At 39.6% G+C, this 20,719-nt stretch overlaps 1 protein-coding gene across 3 annotated transcripts; it reads right to left on the bottom strand.

Moving 5' to 3' along the window:
- Positions 1–105: 105 nt before the first annotated feature.
- drd4b (dopamine receptor D4b) lies at positions 106–10,198 on the bottom strand. Of its 3 annotated transcripts, none has more exons than XM_088413341.1 (5): positions 10,067–10,198; positions 7,844–7,890; positions 7,089–7,201; positions 4,216–4,805; positions 106–1,178 (listed from the first exon to the last, which is right to left on the bottom strand). In XM_088413341.1, the coding sequence occupies exons 1-5, from the start codon at positions 10,173–10,175 to the stop codon at positions 961–963; spliced, it is 1,077 nt and encodes a 358-aa protein (XP_088269467.1). In that variant the 5' UTR covers positions 10,176–10,198; the 3' UTR covers positions 106–960. The 3 variants fall into 3 exon arrangements, with proteins under 3 accessions (XP_088269467.1, XP_088269468.1, XP_088269466.1); XM_088413342.1 differs by lacking the exon at positions 10,067–10,198 and adding an exon at positions 8,341–8,430; XM_088413340.1 differs by lacking the exon at positions 10,067–10,198 and having other exon boundaries at positions 7,844–8,295.
- Positions 10,199–20,719: the final 10,521 nt, after the last annotated feature.

Raw genomic sequence — 20,719 nt, 5'->3', positions numbered from 1 at the left:
GTTTTTTTAATGTGTTGTCCTTCATATATATATATATATATATATATATATATATATATATATATATATAATTTATTTATTTATTTTTTCATTGTTTGTGTCAGTTATCTGTTCTCAGTTATGAGAGCATGAACACATTTTAATACTTTAATACATCTTTTGTCCATTGCCGATTCTATCCTCCGGCCGTAGTCTGGGGACACGGAGAAAGTCCTTCCAGGGCCATAGTTGCCCAAGGGATAAAGGCTCTTGCATCTTACATCTGCTGGATGTACCCTGGACCCGAAAGTCGGTTTTCCAGGTCAAGATGTATTCCTTCAACCAGGTCCACTGGTTCACTCACTTCTTAGCCAAACATCATGAAGTTTGTCGTAAATACAGAGGCACTGTGCTTGGTTGCCCTGTATGCCATGATGGCATACGGGGCCATCAGGTCCCAGTCCCAATGGCAACTTTCAGCGGTGGAAGCCAGAATGTTTTGGAGAGCGGCGTTGAAGCGTTTGACTTGGCCATCGGATTGTGGTCTGAACAGTGTTGTGTGCGTCTCAACGATGCCAAACAAGCTGTACTTACCTTGAAACACTTCAGCTTCAAAACTGTGTCCCTCATTACCGTGTAGTGCATGAGGTATTCCATAGTCGGGCACCCCCCCTGCAATGTGCTCAAAGTCATTGCAGTTCGGTGCATGGAAATAGTATTTCTATTTAAGTTTGAGACGTCCTACGCTCAGGGGAGTAATTAGTCAACTACCTGACTGGAGATGCTCGCTTCTATTTGCATGTCACATAGCTATTGCTTGTTACCAATTGACAATGTTGAGATACAACAAAACAGATTGATTTTTTTTGCTTCTGTAACAGTAGCTAGTTTATGACCGCCACACAATCAACACGTAATTGGCAATTTCAATCATCTTGACCAGTGGATGGAATAATACAATGGAAACAGTTCTAATGTTAATCAGACCAAGTATGCGTAACAGCAGTTTCTGAAGCATTTTTTGAAGAAATTCTTGAATTCTGTGTTGAAGATGGTGTAGATTATGGGATTGAGGGCGCTGTTGACGTAGCCCAGCCAGGTCACCATGCTTGTTAGTCCGGGAGGGATCTCACATCTCAAGCACACAGCTCGAGTGGTATGGACCACAAAGAATGGAGTCCAGCAGAACAGGAAGCAGCCTGCATGAATGTATTAAAACACTATTACTATCACTTATTGACCAAAGCCAGTGAGATCCCATCTATTTGTTCTAGTAAGTACATTAAATAACATTGAATACAGAATGTAGATCATTTGGACTTGGTCGTTTTATAAGTAGCTCACATGCTGAAAAAGAGTGTGCAACCCTGATGCAGTTTCATTTTTGCTCTGACACCATACAGCCACCGGACACTGTAGAAAACTATCTGGCAGGGACACCCAATGGGGGCAACAGCTCAGCAACGATTCAAGGTCAAAAGATAACCAGAACTGCAGTCAATTTTGTTGGATGCACAGATTAGCATTAGTCATCAGTGCCAATTTCTGACAGTTGTTGTGGGAAGAAGGCTCTGTTCTAGGAAAGCTCAGGCTTCAACTCCTGTCACCATGCTAACAAAACTGGGATTTACAATTGGTTCAGCACTATATAGAGAGGCCTGACAACTGGCTGGCATAGAAACAGGTCCCCTTTCAGAAAGAAAAGAAACATGGTGTGTGACATGTACCATGTTTCTTGATGCTTGGAGTAATTTAATGAAACCTACATATTATTTACAGTGTTGGGCAAGTTATATCAAAACTGTAAGGCATCATTATTTATTACTGTCATTCCAAAGTTATTAGTTACATTATAACATTACTGTATTTGAAATGAAAGGCATTACGCTACTCAATAATAGTTAATACTCAATCGTAGTGAATTGCTTTTACATTACTCTCACCAGCATAACTGGAAATATGGATTTGCCATTCTAAATGTAGCTCATTACACAGCCAGTGGAATGACCTTAAATTTAAGCAAACGTACATACTCAAAGTAAATATTATTGCTCACTTGGACTTGTAAATGATGCCTACATAGCTGGAAATGTCAAATAAAATCATACAAATAAAACGACCTAAGCAAAGTTCTCTGCGTAGCAACAATACACCAGCGCCATCTCACGCCACCCAAATGAACTGCATTCATGTTATCAACTGCTTCAATTAGTTTTAGAAATTTAAACGGTTCAGAAGTATTTTTGGCCTATATACAGTATTATAATACATTGTAACGTGTTAATGTCATTTGTACAGAGTAAAATATTACTAGTTTTTTTTTGTGGGTGTAATGCCTTACATTACCTCGTTACAGCAAAAACAAATGCAATATAGTAATTACATTACTTTTGTAATTCATTGCTCCCAACACTGATACCAGGACTCATAGTTATGAAATAGGGTTAGGGTTTCAAAATGGAGTAATAAATGATAACAGTGGGATACGACTGTCAGAATATATGAAGTAAAGTTTTAAAGTCGAGTTATGGTTTCCAAGTATTTTTAAAACGTAGCTTCAACCATGTTTTACCATGTATGATGGGTTTCACATTTGGGTTAGGTTTTCAACGTAAGGCTTCAAAGTAGAGTTACACTTGCAAAGTAGAGTAGTGTTTCACTATAGGGTACCAAAGTACGTTTGTCTAAGGTTAGTTTCAAAGTAAAAAGTTTATAAATAGTTGTACACTAACTTATTATCAGCTTGTTGTGCTTAATATGCATATTATTGATTCCAAACTGTCCATCCATTTTCTATTGCCCATTTCCTCATCAGGGTCACCAGTAACCAGGGTCAGCTGAATTTGGGCAAGAGGTAGGGAGTACCTCGGACTGTTTGCCAGATAATTATGGGGCACATACTGTATGGACAAATAACCAGAGGTGGGCACGTCATCAGCACCGACGGGGAAAAAAAAAAAAAAAAAGGAATTAAAATGATTGTGAATTGCAATTTTCATCCGCTGTTGTAATTGTTGGGATAGACATTAGGTCAGATGTTCGTAATATGTCCGTCAGCCCGCCACACCCCTTTCTGCTTACTGAAATATAAATCAACTGACTTGGTTGTTTATCTGCTATATTGCTGCATCTTTATAGTACAAACTGCAATCAGCCAGGTGTAATGTGACAATAGTCACTTTACAGTACCACCAAGCAATGGAGAAATATGTTCAGTTGAATGAATACACTGGGCAGGTTGAATTTACTACTTGTCATTTATAGCTATAACGCAGCTGAATGTACCAGAGAAGTATTTGTAGGGGCTCCCTGTCTTAGTCCTGGTTTGAGGTTTCTTGCTGATAAGAGCATTCAGGGATACGTTTCAAGTAACCAATGAATGCAGACCAAATTTACATGCTTTCTCCGATTGGCTCTTGGCCAGGAATTGTAAGACAGAACTTTTTAAAAATTTCTAAATTAAAGATTTTTTTTTTGTAAATTCAACCCCAGCAATACTTTGAGTCACTTGTACTGTAGTGTATGTGACCGATGAAATTTAGACAAATGCTAATGAATCGTCTGCTATCGTAGTAGGGCAGGCAGTTATATGAAACGACATCTACCATTTGAGAGTCATGGAAAGCGTGATAATGCCATCCAGTAGACATAATTGTTAATTGCACTTCCGTACCCTGTATAAAACGGGACAGATAGATGGTGTATACTAGCCTAGGGTTAAACTCTGTAGCCGGCTTTGTTTACGTGTTACACTTATATTACTGTGTTGTGTTTCAAATGCAGTGTAACTGTAGAACCACAGACATAGTGCTAACTTTGTGTGTTAGTACTAAAACAGAAGAAATAATTAGTGTGAGTGGAGACAGAAGTCGAGCAGCGCCTGATCCATGACAGACCAATAAAAAAAAAAAAAAAAAGTCAAATATCCCCCTCTATTACTAGCGGAAAGTTGAGCAAATTCCACGGACGGACTAATGATTACAATTTCGTATGGCTTGAAAAATAATGGAGCATCGATGACGAAAAGGGGGCGGGGCTCGGACCAGCAAAAAAATGTAAGTTGCCCACCTGTGCAAATTCCTGCTCACCTGATCATGGATGCATCAATTCTAAATCTCATTGGTGGGAACGTATGCTTCTCTGATTGACACAAAGCAATTTCAAACCAACATAGCCTGAAGAAGTAGTGACTTATTTCCGGTTAAAGTCCAGTCTAAGTGAAATAGAGACACTCACCGACTACAACAGGCAGCACCCTCATGGCTTTCCTTTCCCTGCTGTTGATCTTGGCTCCTTTCTTGCTGTGCTTTTCCTCGTTGTAGGTCACTGTGGGTATGGAGTTTGCTCCATACTGGTGGGAATAAGGAATCTCTTGCTTTATATAGTCATCCATATCATCGTTCCGTGAACGATCTTTTTCAGTCATCCTTGGTAGAGACATCGGCAAAGGGCCGGGGATGGCGCTCGCCAGCGGTGGAAGGGCGGTGGTGATGGCCGCACGCTGAAGCTTCCCGCAGGCTTCGATGCTGCTGCACAGCTTGGCCTTACGAGCAACCTCCCAGCGCCGTAGGCCACGAAAAACACCAAAGTATAGCAGGACCATGATGGGGCATGGGATAAAGAAGGAGCAAATGGAAGAATAAATTACATAGTTACTGTCCTCAAGTTTGCACTTGTTGTGGTCCCGGTTAGGTACGTTGTTGATTCCAAAGATAACAGGCGAGGCCACTGCTAGGGCAAGTAACCAGGTGCCTAATAGCAGGATGAGTTGACGGTAGTCCACATGTTTGCGGTTATAATTTAGAGGAATGGCAACTGCAATAAACCTGCAAAACAAAAGAGGAAATTGTGACTCTTAAAAGTATGCGGTCCAAGATGTAAAAAGTCAGGCTTGTGTTTAAAACATAGGCTTCAGCTCACCCGCAATTAACGTGGTCAGGTGTGTCTGTGGCCTGACTGCAAGGGGTCCGGGAAATACGTAATTTGGCTGATTTTGAACTGATTTAGTTCATCTTTTAAGAGTTACAGATTTGTGCCTTGTTTGGCTTAGTCTTTGTTTTTTGACGCCGCCTCTGGCCACTCTTGATAGTGCATTCTGTGGGCGCCCTGTCTACCAATACAGTAGATAGAAGCCATTGTAACATCACGCACCGAACATTGGGTTATTAATAAAAAATATATATACTGTACTGTACACTGTCCTCGGAAAATTTGCTTTCTAAAAGGGGCCCCTAAATCCAAAATATTGAGAAACCCTGGTATAGAAGATGGATGGATCGATGGGAAATCACATCGATTTGATCAATATTTCAATATTTTGGAATTCAAATGAATGACAATCAAATAATCAAATCAACTATTCCTGTTAAACAAGAATGAAATCAATTGATTGATTCTTGAACAATACGCAAACGACAATCAGCCCGTGATTGACAATTGATTAGTTCAGTGTACTCCGTGCTTGGAATTTACCCCTTATCATCCGAGTCCATGCATTCATTTTCTAGAGCACTTCTTATCATGAGCTAGAATGCAGCTGCTTGACTGTGTGAGGGATGGGGAACACCCCGCAACTGGTCACCAGCTAATCGCAGCACATTCATAAACCATACAGTATTCCATCTTGTACCTGATTTCCCATCCTTGCTCAAATGAAAGATTCTCTTGCTTGCCCATGACTCAGAAACTTGGTGGAAGTTTGTAGATTTGCATCTGGGAGTGTGATGAACAAACCTACACTGACTTTTCACAACAGTTTGCATTTATGAAGGCAAGAAGGTACTGGAATCAACATTCAACATAACATCGATTTGGAAAATGTGCCAAACATCTTCAACTATGGTAACCTGAACATTATTGTCAGGCTTTTAGTATGGTTCACATAATGGTAATATGATCACTGAACATAAAAAATAATATGTGTGACAAACGTTAGCAACTGATGCAGGGGTCACCAAAGACCAATTACTCTCTCTGTCCCAGCTACTTCAACGATTAACCAGATACTTTGCTTAAATATAAAACATGACTAATGTCCAGAGAATGCATGTATCATTGTTTTCTACTTAAAGAATAGAGGCATGAACTATTATGGCATTTTTTTAGTATACATTAAAACAATTAATCAAGAAAATAATGATATATGATGGATTATCATTCACGACTCCTAAAAATTAAATGGTACACATTAAAAATCACGGGCATGAGACTGTCCCTAAGCTTGAAAACAGAGATGAAACCCAGTGCTACACATTGAAGGTGCTGTTATCCCTTCCTATCCCTTTGTCTGTAGTCTCAGGTAGAGCTGTGGTTACAGTATATTTGCGGTGCTCGGAAGTCTAATTAAAGTGAAGCCTGTAGATGTCCAACCATGAAAACAATTAGTTTACACTTGAAATTCCAATTTATTACAAAAGAAATCAAGGTAAGAGATTTATAACGTAACCTGCAGTAAGTGAGTTTCATGAGGGAGACGGGCACTCCTACAAGACAATGATTGTCTCCCGGCGCCACCATCGACCAATGAGGGCAGGAGTTGGGGCAGGAGTAGATCACAGCTCCTGCCCTCATTAGTCCGGCTCCCTCATGAAACTCAGAGATGTGTGTAAACTCTTATTGTTATCATGTTTGGTCGGTCACAGGCTTCACTTTAATTAGACTTCTGGGCATCACTAACATAACTGCGTGGAGGGAATTGATAACAGTGGAAGGAATAACATGTAACTGTATGACGTTAAATAATTTAGATTCAAATAAATATGTGTACTGCAGTAATATTTGTTTTAAATGTGTTAAGTATGAATACTTTTTACATTTAAAAAATTCAGGAACCCACATACGCATGCATTTCACTGATCACGGGGGATCATCTTTACCTTCCAGCGTATTCCGCATTCATCGTAAACAACGCTGTTTTTTTGTTTGTTTGTTTTTTAATCTCGATTGACGGTCTTCTTCGGCTGATATTTTTTTTATGTAGTGTGATGTCTCACGGGTGACTAACATAAGCTGGCCGACCGCAACCAGCACAATGGGCACACCTGCTGTAAGTGTACCCAAAGAAGTGGCTGGTGAATTTATATCAAGGTGACACTTAAGAGGACACTTACCTGTCCACACTGATGGCACAGAGGTTGAAGATGGATGCAGTGCACAGCATCACATCCATGGTCATCAAGCCATCACAAACAACCATATTCATTGACCAGACTCCCCCTTGGAACTACACACATACACACAAGCAAACGTATTAGTTCAAACTCCAAACAGACACAAAAATATCTATAATCCTATTTGCACTTGCATTGCTACAATTAAAACAACATAGTTTCATGAACATACCTTATTATCTACATTACGTAATTTCTTCCAAAATAATTATCCTTCAATTTTCTAATGGTTGCGATTGCAAACTGACAAGCCAAAGCAAATAGAATTTGTTTTGTCTCTACATGTTTTATATTAGAACATTTTTTTGTATGAAGTGCTAAATAAATAAAGTCTGATTCATTCGTTGATTTATCAGTCTTCAAATCATCTGCCATGAGCTAGTGCGGCGCCCCAAAATATCATGGTCACAGTAGCAGCCAATCTCTGAGTCATGCAGTGCATACTTTTAGAAACGCAGGCAGGTGACTAGTAACACTAAATAGGAGCCGTGAATACACCTAGCGTTTAAACTTTTGAACACGTATGAGTCAAACCATTGTGGCAATTAATGTTATACAAACAGCATTCACTCTTGTATAAGGGTAGCGTTTTAACAAATTATACAAACAAGCAACATTTCCTCGATATTGAATTGAATTGCATGTAATTACCTGTAGAAACTGCATATTACCCGTGGAGCCAAGTTTAGTCTTACCTCTGCGTAAATGAAGAGTGGCAGAACCAGAACCGCCAGCAACAGGTCTGCAAAAGCCAAACTTACGATGAAATAGTTTGTTGTGGTTTTCAAAGCTTTCTCCGAATACACACTAAGGCACACAAGCACGTTGCCCGAGATGACGACCATGATCAGCAAGATCCCGAAAACAAGGGCTGGGAAGCTGTGAACCACCGGAGCCACCCGCTGCGTACGGTTGCTAAAATCCGAGCAGTTGTCCAACATGATGGTGACCGCGTGCGAAGAATGCGCTTCTCCGGTGTAGTTTTCATTTAGAAGTCGTATCCAATTAACTCGGAATAGGAGAACTCTGCAATTAGTACCGACAAAAATTGCGGTCGTTGCGTTCTGCGAGTGCAGGACGCGTAACTCACGCCAGAACAGAACCTGGAAACTGTTTGGGCATGATGCTGCAAATACTGACGACACGGTTTGGGTTTCCTGCCAGTGTCTCGTGATTTAGCAGTATTTCTTACCGGCTGGAACGGCAAACACAATTGTGTGCTCAACAAATAATCTCATTTGCTATGTTGGTCCAGTTGGTCCAGTCCAGACCTTCATGTGGCTCGTGGAAGGGAAACAACGCAATTTAAAGGGAATACCCAGTGGCTTTATTTATTTTTTTGTTTATCTATGAGAATACATATCTGTGACCCTTGTAGGCTGAATGTAAATGTAGGTAGGTGCCTACATAACTACAATAAGTATATGAACTACTATATATATATATATATATATATATATATATATATATATATATATATATATATATATATATATATATATATATATATATATATATATATATATATATATATATATATATATATATATATATATATATATATATATATATATATATATATATCACAAGACTGGTTAGTGTGTCAATTTAAACAAATTTTTCTTTACTGAAAAAACTTACACTGTTTATAACGTATCAGTGACAATATTTACTGTGTATAATATTTAGAAAACAAATTATTTTCGCCATGGTTTAACAATCTTCGCAATGCTTAATGGTCCTAATAAGATTACAATGCCATCAAGAAATTTGCAATGTGACATTTTTTGCAGGAAAAAGAGAAGTGACTATTTCAGTTGCCAAAATGACCTCTGACAAATATAAGTTTATCATTGCTACTTTCCTTAAAGGGAAGTAAACCCCCAAAACTGCATTTTACAGTATTTGTTCTATGCAACCCTTCTAGTCTAAACACAGTATTATGATTGAAAAATCTTATTTCCCAGAATATGTTCTATCTGCCATCATTTGACATAGAACGCTGATTAATAATGCACTCATGGAATATGAATTAAGCAGTAAAAGCCGTTTGTTTTTAATCTGTCTTGGAAGTGACCATTTTGCCACTTGCTGGTGACTAAAAATGATATCAGGCACAGATAGCAACCAATCACGTCTCAGTTTGCCTCAAGTAACTGATGTAATTTTCAGATGACGATGGCCACTCTCTGAGATGGGTCAAAATGGTAGGATTTTACTGCTCCATCATATTCCACAAAGTGCAATAATAATCAGTATTATATATACAGTATGAAATAAGATTTGAGGGTTAATTTCCCCCTTGAATCAAAAAAAACGTGTCTTAATTCTCATACAAGATTTTTGTAGCTGAAGCTGGAATGAAACGAAAGGAAGAAAACTCATTGTGTAACCATTTTCTGGCCTCAAAACAGTTGAGACCCTGTGATGCATCGTTAAAGTGAAAATATATGTGATAGGACTGCAGGATTCTTCCTAACAGCAACTCTGGGAGACAGTTGTATCATCCGTGTATACAGTCAGAAACAAAAACATAAACTTGAATTTCTATGGATGAGTGTTGTTAATTAAATATCAAAGTGGGGCTCTGGTGGAATGTGAATATTGATATGACTTTTGATCACATGTTTGTTCCCTTGCCAGTGTCTCATGAATAATTGCAACTTCTCAGAGATGGTTTTTGGCTGAAAAATTGACTTTTTTCTGTCTTGAATGAGCTCAACAATTTTTTTCAGAGTTGCGTATATCTTTCGTACTTTTTTCTTTGTTTTTTCTTTTGTTTTGTACAACAATTGTATTTAAAAAAAAATGATCAAGGATCCAAAAGAATGATTTTCTTTCCCTGGTAGATTGGCGTGACGTAATCCCAATTTTCATTTTTATAACTCAAACCCACAGAGAAGAAGATTTGTACCCACAGGCGCCACTCCACACGAGAGATTCGTGCACAGAAACGAGAGTTGTAGCCACAAATGTCAATCCACAAGGGAGATTGACACGTGAAGTCTGAAAGCTTTCCTGCAACATTTAGTTCTTGGATCAAAGCCTTTTGTCAACTATAAGTCCCACAAGAAGTTTGCATTATGGGAGTGAGGCGAAGCCACTCATCAAAGTCATGAAGGGCTTGCAAATGTCCTAAGTTGCCCATGTGTGTCCCCTGGTGGTTTTGGGTTCCCAACACAAAAATTTCTATTTCGTGTTCTATTTCTGTTCGTGAGTTGCCGTTGAAAGAATTATTATTGCAAATATCGAGGTAAATGCATGCTAAAACATTGGGTTTTCAATATGTCAAAAATTGACGATATCTCTAATTTTCAATAGCAGTAAATGAGCCCGACATGGGCTAAATTTGACACCAGTAGGGTGTACCTCTCAACCTCCCGTTTGCAAGCATTTAGAAGGGACGGCAGGATGCAGATTGAAAGTTGACATGTTTTGACAATCTATGCAATAGTTTAGCCACAGTATTTTCTGTATGCTTTTCTTTTGATATCACATATCAAAAACCTCTAAAAGCCTGACCTGGGTCAAAATTTCCCCCAGAGGTTAAGGATTTTACAATAATTCTAAGGGTTTACTCAAGTAAACCTCTGTTACTAACGCTGTAGAAAATGCTATAGTGAAAGTCCAAAATGTGATTAATCGTAATTAATTTTTGATTATTGTGAAAATGATTAGTTAAAAAAAATTCAATCGCTTGACATCACTAATACTTCTCTGAGCTTTCTCTCTTTTGATTTGTTTCCCTTCATCCATCCATTTTATGAATCACCTTTCCCACACTAAAGTCACAGGTGTGCTGGAGTCAAACCCAGCTGTTCATGACTATAGACAATTTAGTGTTTATTTAGTGTTTAGTGTTTATTTAACCTACATATGATGCATGATTTTGGAATGTACCGTGAAGTGGATGTGCTCCTTGTTTTCTTCCAAATTCCGTTTTGAATGAAATCATGCACAGGGTAAAACCACATTTTTCTACTGCTCTTCTTTTCTATATTTCAGGTCCAATTGCTACTGAGTTGTGCTTCTCTGTGTGATTCATAGGTGACAAAACAAAATTAATGTATATTATTACAACTAAGGGGTCTACGTTTATCACGCATGATGATTCTTCCTCTTTGTTAGTGGGTCTTTCAGCTTACTGCAGGAGATGGGTTTGTCAATATGCATGTCAGTAATTTCTTTGTAACTGAGTTGCCATCTGGAAGAATAATAAATCCTTCATATCTGAACACCATCTGGTGGCGCAAATAAAAGTCTCACTCGGCGCACATCAAAATGCCATTTCGTTTTGATTAAGGTTTACATTCACAAAGCAGTCCTTGAAGAGACATAATTAAAAGCTCCCTTCAACTTATCACCAAAGTCAACATGTTTGAAGAGCCGCTGCAAAACAAGACTCATCAATGGGATACAAGCAAAAACAAGACAGAATTCCATACAGAATTCTCAGATCACATTTTGAGGATAAACATAAACCACAGTTGAGCAACTATAACAGTGCCTGTAGATTTGAGAATTCTAAAGCAAGTCAAGCCTGATGTTCTTTGTGCGTCCCCCGGTCCAATTATCCATTTGTCCAGCCAGCCAGCCGTCATCTATCGTTTATGAGTTGAGCTGGGAGGGCGGCAGCTTTCACAGGTAAGCCCGGACTTCCCTCTCCCCAGCCACTTCGTCCAGCTCCTACAGAGGAATCCCAAGGTGTTCCCAAGCCAGCCGAGAGATATACAGTAGTTTCTCCAGCACGCCCTGGGTCATCTCCAGGGCCTCCTCAAGTGGGATATGCCCGGAACACTTCGCCAGGGGGGCGTCCAAAAGAAATCCCAATTTTTTATAAGGAGCTTTTGTTGATATCCCAATAACCAGTAATGGGCGTCGAAAAATAAAAATCAATCATCATCTCCTCTTTTGCATTCATGTCGCTAAACAATGTTTAGTGATATCACATTGATGCGAATGAAAATACACATCGGGGTTTGTCGCTCACGCCAGAAGATTCATCCAATCGCAGTGGGAGAATGTCTACAAAGTCCACTACTTGGTCATCTATACCTCCCAGAGTGAGTAGCATTCAATGTAAAAAACACGGTGTTCTTTTTTTCTCCATTGACATTTTTTTCTTCGGCTGAGATTTTTTCCGATGTCACGCAGACAACCAACAATATTAAGCGGTCCACCAGTTAACGACCCCTACCATAGACCTTATCAGGGAGTTTGAAGAGTATGATCCCTCGTTAATTGGAACACACCCTCCAGTCTTTCGTTTTAAAAAGGGACCCACTACCCTGATTTGCACTGTACCCAATGTCCATGCTATGCTATAGAGGCATGTCAACCAGACAGCCCTACCACTTCCAGAGTCTTTCGGAACTCTGGGCGGATCTCATCCACCCTGGGGTCCTTGCCACCAAGGAGTTTTTCACCTACCTCAGTCACTTCAGGCACAGTGATAGAAAAGCCCACTTCGGAGTTTCCGGACCGCTTCCTCAGTGGAAGACGTGTCCGTGAAATTGAGGAGGTCTTCAAAGTATTCTCCCCACCGGCTTGAGATATCCCAAATTGAGGTTGGCAGCACCCATCTTCATTGCACACAGTTTTAATAGTGGACTGCTTCCCATTCCTGATACGCTAGATGGTGCACCTGAATTTCCTCAAAGCCACCCGGAGGTTTGTTACCATGGCCTCTCTAAATTCGTCCCGCACCTGAGTTTTTGCCTCGGCGGCTACCGAAGCCGCACACCGCTTGGCCAGTCAGTACCTGTCAGTTGCCTCTGAATCTCCACTGGCCAAATCCCCTCGATAGGACTCCTTCAGCTCGACAACATCCCTTACTGCTTCAACCTTTAACCAGTCACCTTAACAATGAAGGCGTGGAACATGCGCCATTTGGACTCACTGTCTTTTGCCTGCCGCGGGACGTGGGAGAAATTCTGCTGGTGGTGTGAGTTGAAACTCACGATACGTTTGGGTCTACCAGGTCTCACCAGCATCCTCCTCTGTCATTGCCTACGTGAGCACTGGTCCCCCAGCGGAACAAGGGAGTCCCCAGTCCAGCACATCCTACAAGGACTCCAAAAAGGGTGGGTACTTTGAGCGCGTGGTGCATAGGCACAATAAGTCAGGATCCGCCCCCCCCCCCCAAAAGGCGGAGGGAGACTACTCTCTCGTCCACCGAGGCGCACCCCAATGTACAGTCGCTGAGCCGAAGGCCAATACGTATTCTTACTGTTGCTCTGCGGCTTTCACAGTGGGCAACTCCAGCCAGAACTCAACCCTTGGCTTTCTCTTTCATTAAATAATTACATGTAGCAATTACATGTACTGTAATTAGTATGTTTTTTATAATTTTTTTTCAACATGGTAAATGCAGCTTTGAAAGGATAGTGAGGGTGGAACGTGATTCTTACCCTATTACCAAGCTTCACACACATCACAGTCTTTCTTCAGACTCACACATTTACTGACATCATTTCTAATTAAGATGTTTATTTTTAATCTACTCAATTATACACCCAATTTACAGTTACACTACAACCTGAAGAATATCGCACAGTTGTGTTAAAATTAACAAAGCTAACAGCCATGATCACAAGTGTAGTTCAAAATGGTCCAATATACCTTCTCAATAAAACTGCTTGTTACCTAAAAATAAAATAAAAAACGACACGTTTAGAGGTATAAAATAAATGTATGCTACCCAAGACATGATGTGGGAAAACATTGTTTACTTTGGCCACAAAAGACTATTCCATACATACCTTATACAAACCCCATTTCAACTAAATTGAGACATTGTGTAACAGGTGATAAAAAGAGAATAAAATAGTGCCTTTCAGACCACAGGAACCAATCACTTCCTGATGTACCCTTGGAGTTTGAGTACTCCCCTAATTCACACACAAAAATAATAATAATGTATCAATTTTTAGATAGCGCTTTTCTGGACACCGAAAGACACTTCACAAGAGATACATTATTCATGCATTCGCACACGTTCATTCACTATTGATGGTAAACTATGGTATGTAGCCACAGGTGCCCTGGGCAGGCTAACAGAACCGTGGTTGCCACTTTGTGCCGAGCACCACTGGAGGCAAGGTGGCTAAATCTCATTGGGATTCCTGGGGTAAAGCTGGACACAGTGGCTAGGGAGAAGTAAGTGTGTGACTGCCTCCATGACCTGTCCCTAGAGAAGCAGAAGAAAATGGATGGAAAGGTGTTAGCACGTTGAAAACTTTTTCTTCTTGTAATTTGTTTCCTAATTTGTATATGGGCACATTGGAATTGGATTTTGTATGATACATGCTAGGGCACAGTTCAAGAAACTGAGCTCAAATCCATCTGGCTCCAGCCTTTCTGTGTGGAGTTTGCATGTTCTCCCCGAGCCTGTGTGAGTTCTCTCCGGGCACTTCTCCCACACTCCAAAAATATGCATGGCAGATGGATTTGACACACTAAATTGTCTTTATGTGTGATTGTGTGCGTGAGTGGTTGATCATCTCTGTGTGCCCTGCAAATGGGTGGCAGCCATTACAGGGTATTCCCCACTTACTGCTCCAAGTCAGCTGGGATAGAAACCAGCAAGCCTGCGACCCTTGTGAGGATAAGAACTTCATTCATTTATCTAGTTTTGTTTATATATGAACTAATCTAGCACTGCCGCTTCACCTTTAATGATAAACACTGGTGGAATTGGTATGGCAACTAATAGCAGAAAATAGGGGAGAGAAAATCTATAATTGGTATCGCCTTAGGACATTTTCTTGCATTGTTTATGAAGCACCTGTATTCTATTGTTCTAGTGTAATGACAAGAAAGAATGTTCTTGTGAAAATTCAATTTGTGCCGGAGTCCAAAATCCATTTTCTTTGTTGTTGAACCATTTAGGCTCACAGGAAGTTAAAATGTAAGACAAACGCACCCTGTAATGATTTTTGGTCGCTTACCAAGAACATACACTAAGAGGAATTTCTATTAACACTTACCATTCATATATAGAAGGTTAAGTGACGTCGCCTGGCTCATTCGGATAACTCACTAAATCGCCAGTGACAACAGTCCAAATTAAAGACACTTTTTTTTTTATTATGTTCCTGCTGTTTTTCTTCATTTTCATTCAGTTTCAAAACAGATCAAATGAAATCCAGAATCGGTTTACAGAGAATGGGAGAGAAGCTTTTCCTCTAAGAGAATTCTTTGAACTCGCCCACCATTATTAGTTGACAGTCTCTCCCATGATGTGTCGACAGCAGTGATTTAGAGGCCCTCCGGGAAATGGCAAAAAAAGAAAGGCGAAGCCATTTGAACAGCACCAAACTGCCGCATATCCTGGATTTTCTTGCACACTAATGCATCACTTCATTGGAAAAAATAAAGTTGTTATGACTTCTTTTTTAAAATTCATATGATGAGTGGTTTTATTTATGACTTGGATAAGCCTAATTACCAAGGCAGAATGCCCATGGTCGAGCTGGAAATATTGAAACATTGTGTAATTTAATAAAACTAACACATGACAGCGACTGCCACTGAACGAAGACAACAAAGATTCAATTCATTTACACAAAGGTCACAGTTAAATAAAGCCCATATTTGGAATTAGATCGTGACAAGAAACTTTTGAAAATGAGCACTTGCTGATGATTCTTATGAATTATTGTTTTTGTCACCATCGCTTTTGGGGTTTTTATTTAGTTCAGGGGGCAAAATTTGTCACTTAGTAATTTTTCTGTTGTTCAAGCTTCCACCAAATACTGGATACAACAGTACTTCAGTGGAAGTGTAGAACAACAGAAAAATCTACGAATTTACTTTGTGATATATTTTATATGCATCGTTGTCAACAACAACAAACAATTTGGTTGGTGGTAAACCCAGTTTTCTAATGAGCAAACTTTGCATTTACTTTACTTCTCTTGTACTGTAGTTGTAGTTTCATGATAGAGGAAGAAACCCCCTTTAGCACTAATGTATTCTTCTTCATCAGGACTGTATAATCTAGTATGGATTGAATTCATCAATTGCGCCTCATCACCAATTCTCAATAACAATACAAATACAAATACTTAACAGAGGTTTTAGTTTGAATTGGCATATGAGATGCAGCTCAGTTATGTCCTAAGTAGTCTATACACAGTATTGTAACTCACTCACTTATTTTATTGTTTCTTAATTTCTTATTTTGTTATCATCATTTACCAATATCTTATTTTTAACTTTTCCACCTCCTTTGTGGTATTTGTTTTCATCTACATTCTTTTATTTTTTTAATGACCAAATTAGAAACTTGAAATGATGGTGTGGAAGAGGCGGTCATTTTATTGTGGATAGAATGTGATGCATATGACTGTCCTCATTACTTTCACTACCATCTAACCTTTTTGATTGAATCTGGATCCCAGTAAAGGTCTACGTCAATGCAGTCTCCAGAAGTCTCTGATGAGTGTCTAGTGGGGTTAATTAAGGATCGACTGGAGATGGAAAACACGATTCCGTAGCATCAGTAAGAATAAGACAGCTAGCTAGTGGTGAACTGAAATACATGGATGTACAATAAGTTATGACACTAACAAGGTGGCCAAGTACTGTATTTCTTCAAGTACAAGTCGAGTTTATTTTCCTCATTTCGAACCCCCATACTGGGGGTCGACTTATAACCGCATAATTCAGAACTGACAATTTTGTCCCACATATCGTTGTTTGAATGACATAAATTCTTTTGTGAAATAAGTAACATCCTGTCATTTACAAAGCTAAAAAAGGATATATATATATATATATATGTGTATATATATATATATATATATATATATATATATATATATATATATATATATATATATATATATATATATATATATATATATATATATATATATATATATATATTGTGGCGAGGCGAAGAAACCACACGTTGCTGTGCTAGTGGAGATCTTTACTCTTTGCATGCCATCACAAAACTGATACAACAAAGTCCAAAACAGCAAAGACAAAGCCAACAGGTTGAAAGCATCAAAGGATCATAGCGACATGCCTACTGGGTGAGAGACATGGTCCTAGTGTCCGCCACACAGCTCCCCCCCGAACACCCAGAAAGGCATAACGGAAAACCCCACAGGGTATTCACCAGTCTGGCACCCTGAGTCACATTCCGGTCCTGGGCGGTGTATGTGACACCAGGGCCCCAGGTGCGACAGGAGTAAGGGTGAGACGCTCAGCGTGAAAACCATGAGGTAGCGTTGGCAAAGGGATGTTCTGAAGTTCCGCAGGAGCCGGAGTGGCAGTGCTGACCCGCATGCTGGCAGGCACAGTGGCTTCCGAGGGACGGCCGGTCGCGGCTGCGTCCCAGTCTGTGCCTGGGCATGAACCTGCTGCGGCACCAACACCAGTTGACCCGCTCCGATGTATACTCGGACCATACCTGCGGGCATGGTGAATCGGTACATTTCGATACAGCATGCTTTTGCACAGAGCATCATAAAAATGCACTTTCGTCACGCGTCACCTAATTGCCTCTAAGATGTCAATAACAAGGCTGCGTAGATAATATTTTGGTGGACTCTGATGGATTATGAAAAGGAAAAAACGGCTTGACTTGTCTCCTTTGTCCCTTAGACGTGTGCTTGAACAAGCCAGCATGGATGGCAGATGGGAGGAGAAACAATAGTTTCAACATTGGCGTCTAAGCGCAGGAGTACATTGCACTTGTCTTGTTTCCGCCCCACCCCCTCCCCTCCCCTCCCCCTATAACCGCAACAGTATGTCATTTGTCATACGAAGAAAAAATGTGTCGAAAAGTACCGTAATTTCGTAATTTTAATCACACAAAGTATTAAAATTGGACCAGTGCTTAAAAGTAGACAGCCATGATCTATGTAACCACTAAAGTCAGACTTGCCTTTTTGTAAATATCACCCAAAATCGAAGTTAAAAAAAAAAAAGACAGGGGTCGACTTATAAATGAGGTCGATTTATGTTACTTACATGAACGGAAGGAATGAGCAGAGTTTAAAAGGTCCATACATCCAAAGGTTAAAGAGATTAGGAATCTTTTTTTTTTTTGTCACTGGTGATGAGTGGCATTATAACATTTGCACAACTATTTTCCCCAGTGATTCTGGACATTCAGTTCCGGTGTAATCACTAGAAATTCAATAAATGAACAGTAATCATCGAAACAAGAATTTGTGGAAAGCATTGTAAAACCATTAGAGACAAAAAAGCACCACAAGAGCAGATATAAGTGAAACAAAATCAATGGGTGACACAATAACCCTCCAGCCGAAATACCATGCTCAGTGGGGAACTGGAGGTGCCTCCTCGTGACTATAAAGGGGAGTTGTCTGGCCATTCAAAACGTTTTAATATCTTGTAACTTCCGGCTGCTTCTCTCATGAGTTCCCACAACAAGTCAATTAGAATTTGTTTGACACTTTTTTTTTTTTTTTGGTACATTCTTGATGTAATCTAGTGATTCTCAAAGTGTGATCGGCAAACCTCTGGGGGTCCGTGGCCTGACTGTTTATCTTTTAACAATTACAGATTTTAGCCTTATTTGGCTTAGTTTTTGTTTTTAGTGCATATTTTGGTGGGTAAATTGTGAAACTATTCATAATGTTACCTTCCTTCTATGTCTCCACCTTACTTTATCATTTCTGAGGCAGGTGTTTCCCTGATGGGGGGTCGGAGCCATCAGCCGCATACCAGCTTAAGCGAGGCTGGAGCAGGACGAGGCCGCCGAGTAAAGTGCTGAATACCTGTATATTCCTGTTACTCATGCTCCCTCGTGGGCTTTTGCATCCCGTTTGTGAGTATTTCTGTTGCTACTTTGGAAGTGTGTATTTTTGTCGCTACCTTCAGTTTCTACGGCGTCCTCCAGCTGGCTGCACCCCCACTCCGCGTTATGTTTGAGGATTTTCCGCTACATAGTTTTTCATGTCTCTTTTAATTGGACTTTGACCGGTGTTTTCATTCCGTGACTTTGGGTTACTTTGAGATACTTTGCTGTTTTTTTGTGTCGTGATTTTCATGCGTTGCATGCTCCTTTTAAGAATTTTTTGGGACTTTTCTCGAGTGTGTCCGGTCTGTTGGGGTCCAACTGTCAAGCTCTCACTGTTACAACGTAACACATAACTCTTCAATTAAACAATTATTTCAACCAGTTAAATATATTTTAAAATGTCATAAATTTCAAATGTATCAAAATGTGTTTTGTATCTACCATTGCTTGTTAACCAGCAAAGCTAAAGCGACATTTTATTTTTTTAATGCTGTTTTTGACTAAGTAATTGTCAGCAACCTTTTTGGGGGAAATTGACACGGTTTGTTACAAGGAGGTGTGCAATTTGCAATTTATTTTCTAAACTTCAGTATAGCTGAAAAATAACAAATACAATTGTTGTGAAATTGAATCTGTTGCTGAAAAAAAAGGGCATTGATGTTTGGCTTAAATTATTTTTTTTGTTTGTTTTGTTCCTGCAAACATTTGCAATGAGGGTCCTTGGAAATTTTGTTTTCTCAAAGCGGTCTTTGACTTCAAAAGGTTTGAGAATCCCTGATGTAATCCACTCATTTTATAAACCTGACTTGGGACTGGCCATGGACAGGTATTGGCTAGCCCACTGACCAATTATGGACACTGAATGCACTCTTTGCAAGGTTCGGTATCTAAAAGCAAGATGGTTGCTTCTAGTCAATGGAATCTGGAAACAAAAGTTGAAAAAAAAAATCCCTCCCCTATCACGCTCTCAGTGCATCACAGGTTTATTTTTTCATTAAAAAAAGCTATATTGCTGAGGGACGTACCGTGAAGGTTCCCCGCATACCAGACAGACGAGTTAACTATAAATGCACTTGCCACTGGCACATATCTACTTAAATCTTAAATTATTAGGCCTCATACATTAACTGTACTGTCATCCCTTCCCATTCCCATCCCTTTGGCTGTAGGAGAGCCGCGATTATATTAGCGACACCCAAAAGTCTAATTAGAGTGAAGCCCGTAGCTGACCAAAAATGATAATCAGAGTTGACACTTGAAATTCCAATTAATTACAAAAGAAATCTCAGAAAGATATTTACAAATGAACTTGCGTGAGTGAGTTTCATGAGGAAGATGGGCCAAAGGGATGGGAAGGGATAACAGTATAGTACAATACTGTATAAAGTTTAGAAGCTTAGTATTTAAGTAAATCTCTCTCTCTCTCTCTCTCTCTCTCTCTCTCTCTCTCTCTCTCTCTCTTTCTCTCTCTCTCTCTCTCTCTCTCTCTCTCTCTCTCTCTCTCTCTCTCTCTCTCTATATATATATATATATATATATATATATATATATATATATATATATATATATATATATATATATATATATATATATATATATATTTAAATATTTTTCACATTCAGGTACCCACATACACATGCATGTAAAGTCCATGGGGGGGGGGGGGGGGGGGGGGGGGCATGATGTTACTTGGTTTTTACATGGTTATGTTACGTTGGTTTTTACATGGTTTTTCACTTTCCACAAAAAACAAGGGATTACTTTATTGGAATCTTGGAAACTGGCACAA

The sequence above is a fragment of the Hippichthys cyanospilos genome, chromosome 4 (assembly GCF_059441005.1).
Source record: "Hippichthys cyanospilos isolate Australia breed blue-spotted pipefish chromosome 4, RoL_Hcya_1.0, whole genome shotgun sequence".
Classification (NCBI taxonomy): domain Eukaryota; kingdom Metazoa; phylum Chordata; class Actinopteri; order Syngnathiformes; family Syngnathidae; genus Hippichthys; species Hippichthys cyanospilos.
This window is presented reverse-complemented; position numbering and strand designations above follow the sequence as displayed.